The 10,417-nt window shown below is 42.1% G+C and overlaps 1 protein-coding gene across 1 annotated transcript in view; it reads right to left on the reverse strand.

The window, feature by feature from the left end:
* The window catches only part of susd1 (sushi domain containing 1), a 90,377-nt gene extending 81,461 nt beyond the window's left edge, over window positions 1–8,916 (reverse strand). The window contains exon 1 of the mRNA XM_052019955.1: window positions 8,811–8,916. Within this exon, the coding sequence (XP_051875915.1) occupies window positions 8,811–8,916 (106 nt within the window). The remainder of the gene's footprint in view (window positions 1–8,810) is intronic.
* Between the last annotated feature and the right edge of the window lie 1,501 nt (window positions 8,917–10,417).

Genomic DNA, 10,417 nt, shown 5'->3' on the forward strand with positions numbered 1-10,417 from the left:
TTGGGTGATTAATATCGGCTAGGCCACGAGGGAGAACAATGCTCCTCTTCATCAAGTAGTGCCATAAGATCTTCAACATCTACCCATGAAGGCAGAGAGGTCCTTGGAGATCACCATGTTTCCTGTGTGTTACTCTTCATGTTACTTCATTAAGAACACAAGGGTACATACAGTCTAATGCACCGGTGATCAGAAGGAATCAAAAAGCTCTCCAAACTAGTGTGGTCATTGAAGACATCCATCAACTGTGCACTCACAACAGTAGGGCAAATCACAACACATGGACCAGAAGTGAAGGGATTTGTGTTTAGATTCAGGAACAGGAGAATTAAAGGGCCTGTGTTTCTGAGCATATGATCAAGAGTAGGCCATTCAGCTCCTCAAGCCTGATGCACCGTTTAATATGTTTAATACTTTTAATCATGGTTTTTCTGATTGTGAGCTCAACTCCACACTCTCGGTTACCTTTCAGCCCCTTGCTTAGCAAGAACCTATCTATCTTTGTCTTAAAAAATATTCAAAGAATCTGCTTCCACTATCCCTGAAGGAAAAAAGTTGCAAAGACTCACAATCCTCTGAGGGGAAAAAAATTCACCTTACATGAAATGGGTGAACTTCATTGTTAAACAATAGAAGTGTCTAATTCAGCACTGCAATGGTTAAAGCACAAACAATGCAAGACAGCAGCACAGATATAACCTGGCTACATTTGGACCTTTATAGCCTATGATAAAATGCAAGAACCCTTTAGTTCTTACATAGATGTTTTACAGGATTGAAATTGAGGGCAAGAGAGCAAGGCTTCAACCATGACAATGCTTAACTGGACAATTCCATTGTTTAAAAATAAGAAGTTGCCTCTTTAATACAGAGATGAGTTGAATCTTTTTCTGCTCAAAATGCAAATGTAAGAAAGCAATCTTACTGACAGAGACTGTCTTGTATGTTCATCACTCCAGCAAGGCAAAAAGATGTTTTATTTTATGAAGTAATAGGTATGGAAAAATCACTTTAATTTGGCACTCTCAGATACTACAAAAAGTTACAAACTGGGGACCAAAAACCAAGGGTCAGAGGAGTCCCTGGTGATTTAGTAGTGGTATGTCCACTGATCTAGTACAAGTTTCACCTTCTTGAAGTGAACAGTGCAAGACAAATTCATGAGCTGCTAAGCAGATCAGCAAATTGATTTGTATTATTGAATAGACTGACTTCATGAAAATCAAAAAAAAAGTCTGAAAATCTGAAATTAAAAACAGAAAAAGCTGGAAATGCTCAGCAGGTCAGGCAGGGTCTGTGGAAATAGGAGCAGAGTTAATGATTCAGGTCAAAGACCCTTCATCAGAACAAGGAAATTGAGAAAACAAGTTAGTATCAAACTCCAGGGAAGATGGGGGAGGGATGGCTAGGATAAAGGCAATGTCTCTGACAGGGTGAGGCCAGGATTATCTGTGAACTGTAAACAAGGTCATCTGGCTTTTGGGTTATTGGGAGCAGTTAAGGAGAGAGAACATGGCCCTTTGTTCAAAAAAGCAATGAAGTGTGGGCAGCTAGAGAACACAAAGAAAGGAATGTAGGAATCATGAAAGGCAAGGATGCTGTACACACCCAGCAGGTCAAGCTGTGCTAAAGGAGAGAGAGGAACTGAGCCAATATCACAGGTGGATGACCTGGCAAGTTACCTGAAAGTGTAGAATTTGATACCAAATCGAGAAGGCTGCGATGTACCCAAACAAAAGATGAGGTGCTGTTCCTCAAGCTTGCATTTGGTCCCACTGTGACAGTTACAGGAAGCCACAGACTGATAGGTCAGAATGCGAGTGGGATAGGGAATTAAAGTGGCATGGAACAGGAAGCTCAGGATAACTCCGTGAACTGAACCTAGGTGTTCCACAAAGCAGTCACCCAATCTCCGTTTGGTTTCTCCAGTGTAGAGAGACCACATTGTGAACATTGAATGCAGTTCACCAGTTGGAAGTGGTGCAAGTGAATTGCTGCTTCACCTGGAAAGACTGAGTTCCTGGAAGGGAAGGGAAGGGAAGAGGTGAAAGGAGAGGTATTGCAACTGCTGCAGTTGCATGGGAAAATGATGTAACAAGGGGAATGGTAGGGATGGAAGAATGGATCCAAAGATCACAAATGAAATGGTCGCTTCAAAATACTGAGAGGTGGGAAGGGAAATGTCCCTCTGGTGGTGGAATCTTATTGAAGATGGTGGAAATGGCAAAGAATGACCCACTGAAAGATGAAGCTGGTGGGATGGAAGTGATGATGAGGGAGCTCTATTATTGCTCTGTCCAGGAGGAGAGGAGGTGAAAACAGAAGTGCAGGAAATAGATGCAGTCAAGGGCTCCGTTGACTATAGTGGAGAGAAACACATGGTTCCTGAAGGATGACACCTCAGAGGCACTCCTCTGGAAAGACTCTTCATTGGAGCAAATACAACAGCAGAGAAACTAGGAGAATGAATTGAAACTTTTACAGGTGTCAGGGTGGGAGAAAAATACAGACGAGATAGCCGTGGGAATCTGTAGGCTGATTATGTTTGTTTCTTACCGGCCTGTCCCTGGGATGGAGACAGAGAGATCCAGAAAGCAAAGAGCCAGAGATGGGTCATCTGAAAGTGAAAGCAGGGTGGAAAATGGCAGCAAGAATAATGAAATTTGAGAGCTCTGGATGATCGCAGGAAACAGCACCCATGCAGACACTAATGTAGTGGAGAAAGTTGAGGGTGGGGCCAAGCAGGACTGAAGCAGAGCTGTTCCATCTACCCCACATAAAAACAGGTGTAGCTTGAGCTCTTGCAAGTTCCCCCAGCTTTACCTTTGATCTGGAGAAAGTTAGTGGATTTGGAGAAGTTGTTCAACGTGATTTCAGCCAGGCGAATGAGTGGATTCCCAAGTTTTAACACTTGATAACCACATCAATGGAGATGACTTCTAAAATATTTTGCTGTTGCTTTACATCAGTGTAAGTGCAGTGTGTGTTCACATGGTTGCAAGCTCCAACGTTTAGCCCAATGAACAAGCTTGTTGCCAAATACAGCAGATATGGGAAAAGCTGCTGCCTATGTAACAGAGATCATCCGTTGCAGAAATACCAGTTTAGAGCAGAGAATAATACTCTGCACTCTTGTAAGAAGGGCACTAACCTCAGAGCTAAGGGCTAGACATAGATGACAGACCAGAATAACGCCAGCTAAGCATGTTCTCAATAGGGGAAACACTGGGAACAGAAAACCACAAAGGAGAGGTTAGAACAAGGTAGGTGATGAAAATCAGCAGATGCTGTAATTTGAAAATAAGAACAGCAAATGTGCAAAGAAATCTCAGCTCAGCAGGCAGCATCTGTGAAAAGAGAAACAGTTAACATTTCGGGTCCGTTATCCTTCCAAGGAGGTGGCAAGCAGCCTGAAGGGCAAAATTTAAACTATTATATTCTGTCAGCAGCATTAGCAGAAAAATGTAGGGATGCTAAATTTAGTAAGTGAGAGTTAATAGTCAGTACATCAATATAGCTACTGACTGCTTGGTTATGACCAGAGATATGTGCATTATGATGTTCAGCAAAGTGCCATTAGTGAAAACACAGACACACAAGAGACTGCAGATGCTGGAATCTGGAGTAACACACAGGATGCTGCAGAAACTCAGCGGGTCAGGCAGCATCTATAGTGATAGAAGCTGGGAGGTGATAGGTGGAGGCGACAAAGGGCTGAAGATGATGGAATCTGATAGGAGAGAGGAGACGAAGGTGGAGCATTACTTCTATGGCTATTTCCACTCTCCTCACCTTGATCCATCTATCATTTGCTAGCTCTTGCTCTACCCCCTCACTTCAGCTTTTTGTTTTACTGGCTATCTCCCCTCTATCTTTCAGACCAGGTGAAGGGTCTTGACCTGAAATGTTAACTACCCATTTCCCTCCAATAGATGCCACCTGACCTGCGGAGTTGCTCCAGAATCTTGTGTGTTGTGCCGTCAGTGGAAAGCTTGCTGAATCTTAAACATATTCTGATTGGATAACGGAAGTTCTAGATTTGATGCCATGTGTAGTTTCTCATTCTGGTGCATCTTTAAGCATAGAACAAAGTTTATGTGTGTTCATGCTCTGACCTGAATTGGACAGGAGGGTCCTATAATGTGCCTGCTTCTCAACAATGTAGCAACTTCACAGACATTCAGTCTGCAGCAAGTCTTCAAGTCTCAGCATGTAAATAGTTTTAAAGGTGCTGGCTTGTAAATAAACCTCTACCTCTTCAGAAATATATGGACTGTGTCTCAGAACGTGCAAGAATACATTACATTCATAATGGTCAAAAAATGAAGTTAGCAGTTATTGTTGCCAACAGACCAACTCTTGGTTCAAAATATTAAATGTGAATTGAGAGAATGTATTTACTGAGTACATTTTGCAACAATGTCTAGAAAAGCTTCTGGAGTGAACCACAGATCTGTTCAAAGGCTTGTATCTTGGCTTTAAGGGACACAACTTTCACAGACACATGGCTAAATATCAAGCCATGCTGCTACAAGCCCGGACCAGTACTATATGCACTGAAGGCTGAAATAGAGGACGAGTTGGACAACTCAAACATGGTGTGCTGGTCAAAACAGAAGTGTAAGTGATTGATATCTACTGTGGTGCCCAAGGCAGGCAAAAATATGCAGCTTTGCAAACTTTATAAAGTAACCCTCAATCAAGGACAATGAACAATACCATTTATCTATCTCACAGGATCTGAGTGCTGAATTTACAGAGGGCAAATTTGAATGTGTCCTCAGCAAATGCACAATTAAATGGGGATAATGAAATTATCAACATCCATGCTTAATGCATATACCAAGTTGCTTTATGGCATAGAGTTGTCATCCAACACATTTCAGGCCATCGTGAATAAGATGATATAGGAAATTCAACGTTGATTATGCAATGAAGATGATGTTCTGATTGCAATTGCCAGGGAAGGAAAATTTCCACGTGAAGAGGTTTTCAGGAGGATTCATGAGGATTACATTAAGCTACAAGAAGAGTAAATGTGTCTTTCTGCAGAAAGAAGTATTTTATTTGGGCTCGATGATGGATGCAAACAGCATACACCTGGTCAAGGAAAAGATCAAGGTTAGAGAATTTGAGAATATTGCTGAACTTCCACCTTTCTTAGGTATGATTCAAAATTGTACCAAGTTTCTGCAGACCTTGCAAATGAATTAACACTGATGCATCAAGTATTGAAGGATGAAGCATGATGGTTGGAAAGGGAACAGCAGAAGGCATTCAACCTCTGCAAGAGAAGCCTCAGTAGCAAACTAGTGCATCATGACACCACTCATGCACTGCACCTCCCATATGATACCTCCAGTTATGAAGTTGGTGTGGTGATAAGCTAAATCATGGACATTGCCAAGAAAAAAACATTGTCTTTGCATCATGCATAATAACAAAGGGTAAGATGAGCCACTTTCAGATGGAGGAAGTATTGGCAATCACATATAGGATCACAAGGGTCTATCAGTTCCCATTAGGCAGACCATTCATGTTGGTCACTAAGCACCAAACCTTTTGGCCATTCGTGGACCCTGACTAGTGTTATTACAGCCTGATACAGCAATTCCAATGCACATGAACACAAGAGGCTGCAGAGACGTGTGGACACAGCCCTCCCCACCATTGAAAGCATCTACAGGAGGTGCTGACTCAAGGAGGTGGCATCTAACATCAAGGATCCCCAGCATCTGGGTCACGTCCTCTTCTCGCTGCCACCGTCAGGCAGCGGGTACAGAATCAGATTCAGGAACAGCTACTTTCCTACAACCATCAGGTTCTTGAACACACCTGCACAACCCTAACCCTACCTCAGCAACGGAACACTACTTCTTGCACTACCATAGATTTGTCTTTGATTGTGTCTTTGATTTTTTTGCAGTAAGGTCTTGCTTTTGTTGTCTTTTTTTACACTATTGTATAATTTTATGCATAATTTATGTTCTGTGTGCCTGTGATGCTGCTGCAAGTTTTTCATTGTACACTACCTCACCATACTTGTGCACAAGACAATAAACTTGACTTAACTGAGAAATGTAATAAACCAGACACATCTTTTAGAACTTTATCTTTTTCATGCACACTGTGTGTAATTTCACCATGAACCCACAAGGGTACATACACTATGTATTGTGTACACATTACAAATGACAATGTAACAATGAATAGGAATATATTTTACTTGAGAAAGGCTGAGCAAGGGATAAATATTTGTCAGGACGCTTGGGAAAATTCTGCTGCTCTCATTAAGTGGTACCAGAGTTATACCCATTTGATATGGTCCCACTTTAACAGCTCCAGATGGCATCTCCAACAGTGGAACTTGCTATCAGTACACTGGAGCATTAGTCCAAATTTTTACACTCAAGTTGGACTTAAACCCAGAATTTTCTGAATCAACAGTCATTCATTGATGCTCTCTTTACTGTTCAAAAATGGCACAAGGCAATCCACAGAGGTAAGAAAAGAAACAGGCTGAGAGCCAAAGAAGATGAGAAGAAGAGCCATGGACTTAACTGAAGGAGAACGTTAAAGGAAGATGGGACAACAGAGAACTTCAGGACTTTGGGGTGAGAGTTCTACAGTGTGAGACACTAAATGGGAAAGCCATCTGAGGCGAGTGAAGAGGCCTGAGTCAGAAATGAAGACTTCAGGCGATGGGTGGGCGGGGAATCTACATTGCTGGACAAGGTTATGAGAAAGATGGAGGGACAGAGATTTAAACCGAGGGTTGAGGGACTGGAAGCCACTGTTAGACAGGAAGGGGAGGGATTACAAGGTGACCAAGACCCTGCATGGGTTTGGATATGGACAACAGAGATTTATTTGTGCTGATATTTATGGGGATTGGATGGAGGGAGGTTGATCATGGAAGCAACAGAATAGTGACTTTGGAATTTACAACATATGGATGAGGGGTTCAGCAGCAGGGTGGGCTGAAGTGGGATGAAGATGGGTGACGTTACACATTCCTTCTTTGTAACGGAGAAAGTAGAAGATCACGGTCTGTTTTGGTTGGACAGACCACAGAGAATGCAAGCCTCTTGGACAAGCTGAGTTGATGGCAAGGAAAAGATGTGGAGTGAAAGATGACCACTTGGAGTTTCAAGGAAGGGCTCAAGACAAAGTCTTAGGGGTGGAGTTGAGAAAGGAGATGGAAGGAATGGATGCATCAAAAGAGGGGTGATGATGTTAAGAGAATTACTGAGAACTATAGCGAGCTAGAGAGAAGATGGAGAAGTCGAGAGGAGTAGTGGAAGGTTCAGGATAAGGTGCTGAAAGGTTGTAAGGGTCAAGAAAGCATGGGGACAGGTTGAGAAGGGATGAGGAGATAAAGAGTGGATGGTAAGGTCTAGTAAGATGGGAAGGGAGCACAAACCAGTGGTAAAGAGGTTGGAAATGGGGAGATAAAGCTGGATATCAGTGGGAAACATCCCTTGCATGTTTCTATACCATACAGCTCAACCACTTCCTGTGGCAGTGAGTTTCAGTTTCTAATCACTTTCTAGTGAAAGAAGTTCCTCCTGAATTGCCTTTTGAACTTATCAGTGACTTACTTATATTTGTAGCTCCCAGTCTAGTATTCCCACCCCCACCCTAACCACACAAGTTATTTCTATCTTGCGAAACCCCTTCATAAATTTGAAGACCTTTATCGGGTCATCCTCACTACTCTTGAACTTCTGTGAATTTATGTAGAGATATTTTTTAAATATTGCACCATTTCTCAACACCAAATGGAGTCGTCGCTTCCATTTTCTGCAAATTTATTGGCAATGCTTGGCACTAATAGACGTGGAAAGGTGATTCTTTTTTTACAATGAGCAATCCAGAGTTCTTCTGCATCACAGAACACACAAAGCAGTCAAATGCACAAATGTTGACCTGAAGGTCCAGTGCAGAGTATTAATTCCCCCAAAATCATCATAATCATTACACTTTCAAAATGATAATGGAGAATAATTCTAAGTGTCAATTACAGTTCACTGAGTAACACTCTTACCTCTGTGCCAAAGGTTAATGGCTTCCATTGCCACTCCAGAGAGAAGTGCAGTGACCCGGCCCGACACACTCCAGTGCAGTACTGTATGTTGCACTGCTGGATACACTGTTTCCTATAAGACCTTAAATTGAGGTTCTGTCCACTCCCTCAATACACTAGGAAGTCCACAGCATTAACACTGATTATCTACTGGTAATCATGTTACTGTTTTGCAGGAGCTTGTTGTGCACACATTGAATGCTGCTTTCCTTACAATAGTGATGACAATTCAAATGTTCCCCATTAAGTGTAAAGCCCTTTGGAAAGGTGGAAAATACATGCCATTATTCATTTCCACGCAAAACACTTCACTCCGTTGCTCAAAAACTCAGTTCCTTTCCCCAACACAGCCAAAACTTCACCATGGATGTAGAATATCTCTACACCTCCATCCGACATGCAGAGTGTCTGAGGGCCTTTCCCCTTGAAGAGAAGCCAAACCAGTTCCCCTCCACCAACACACCTGGTGGAACAAAACATAGGTTCAACTACAGTATCCCAGAGATTAACTCTGACTTGGTGAAATTAGATTAATTAGTTTATTGTCACATACAACAGGGTTCAATGAAATTCCTTGTTGGCATGGAAGCTCATAGAGTAAACAGTATACGTGATTACAATAAATACTAACAATAAATATGATTAGCACAAAACAGCAGAATGGCTCAAAGGTTTTAAATGTTTTATAGGGGTGGGGGATGGGGTTGCTGAAGAGAGCACTCACCGTGGAGGTGCATGAAGCCTGTGTAGAAGAAGGCCGTGTAGAACACGAGGAGAGGGCTGGCGCGGTTCCAGACCCCGCTCTCGTATTTGCTCCGCTCTGTCCTCATTGCCGGCACACACATACTGCGCTCAGAGAACAGAATCCAACTAGTCTTTATATCCCTGACAGGGTCTTTTCCTGTCAATGCGGGTCACTCCCGCTGCTGTCTGGTTACCTTTGATAAGTGTGTTTTTCATAGATTAAGTGTGGAGCAGTCCCACTCTCCACACATGTTCTGACAGAAATAACCAGTGAGAGATCTCTCTGGTGATGTACATTTTTCATTCTGGATCCTCATAACCGTAATTTACCCCAATATCAAAATGTATATAATTTTAACTGAACGTTTATTCAAATAAAATATCTTAATTTATTCAAGCTTTTGAACCAACGAAGATTAAAAACTTTACATGTGGTGAGTGAGAGTACTCTGCACAATGGTTATGTTACGGAACCTTAATCCAGAAAACGGGTTATTGATCCAGAAAAGCGAGTTAGAATCCCACCACGGCAGATGAAGAATATAAATTCAGTGAAACGAATACATTTGCAATTGGGATGTAGTTTCAGTAATAACACCCAAGGAGCTTTCTGCTCGGCCAAGGAATGGTAATCAGTATTATAACTTTATTTAAAAGAACGGCATACTGTTGAATGGGAATAAGAAGAAAACTGCAGAAATTTGAAAACAGAAAATGCTGGAAAAGCTCAGCAAGTCAGGCAGCGTCTGTGGTAAGAGAAACACTCAATGCTTCAGGTTGAAGACCTTCCCTCAGAATCAGCTTAGTTCTGATGAAGGGTCTTTGACCTGATACATTTGTCTTTCCACAGATGTTGCCTGACCTGCTGAGTTTTTCCAGGCATTTCCTGTTTCATTACTGTTGAATGGCAGGATGGTGGGTCCGTGGAGGGGGCGAGGTGGAGGGGACAGGGGAGAAAAAGAGATTACTGGCAAATGGAGAGCATTCTATGACACCCTTGACTGGTGCTTTATAAATACAGGCCATCTTCAGGTAACAAACAAACAGATTCCACTTTTAAAGCCATAAGAACATAAGAAATAGGAGGAGTAGGCCAGTCAAACCTGCTCTGTCATTCGATAAGATCATGGCTGATCTGGCCGTGGGCTCAGATCCACCTATCTGCCTTTTCCCATAACCTTTAATTCCCCTACTATGCAAAAATCTAACTGTGTCTTAAATATATTAATGAGGTAGCCTCTACTGCTTCCCTAGGCAGAGAATTCCACAGATTCACTACTCTCTTCATCTCCGTCCTAAATCTATTCCCTCAAATCTTGAGGCTACATTCATCAGTCGATTTTGTCCGTAAGCCAGAAAGTGCACAAAAATCACTCAATATGGTAATCATACAGCATTGTAATGAATGACATCAAAAGCACACAAGACAGATAAGAAAGAACCGTTACTAAAAGTGGGGGAGAGAGGAAACTATTTCTGCCATTTGTAGGAATGAACTTGTGTATATACATCAGATTTTGAATTTAATATTATGGGAGCTCGCTCATATGTAGGGGTGTCCATAAATTGGGCGTTCGTAACCTAGGG

The sequence above is a fragment of the Pristis pectinata genome, chromosome 7 (assembly GCF_009764475.1).
Source record: "Pristis pectinata isolate sPriPec2 chromosome 7, sPriPec2.1.pri, whole genome shotgun sequence".
Classification (NCBI taxonomy): domain Eukaryota; kingdom Metazoa; phylum Chordata; class Chondrichthyes; order Rhinopristiformes; family Pristidae; genus Pristis; species Pristis pectinata.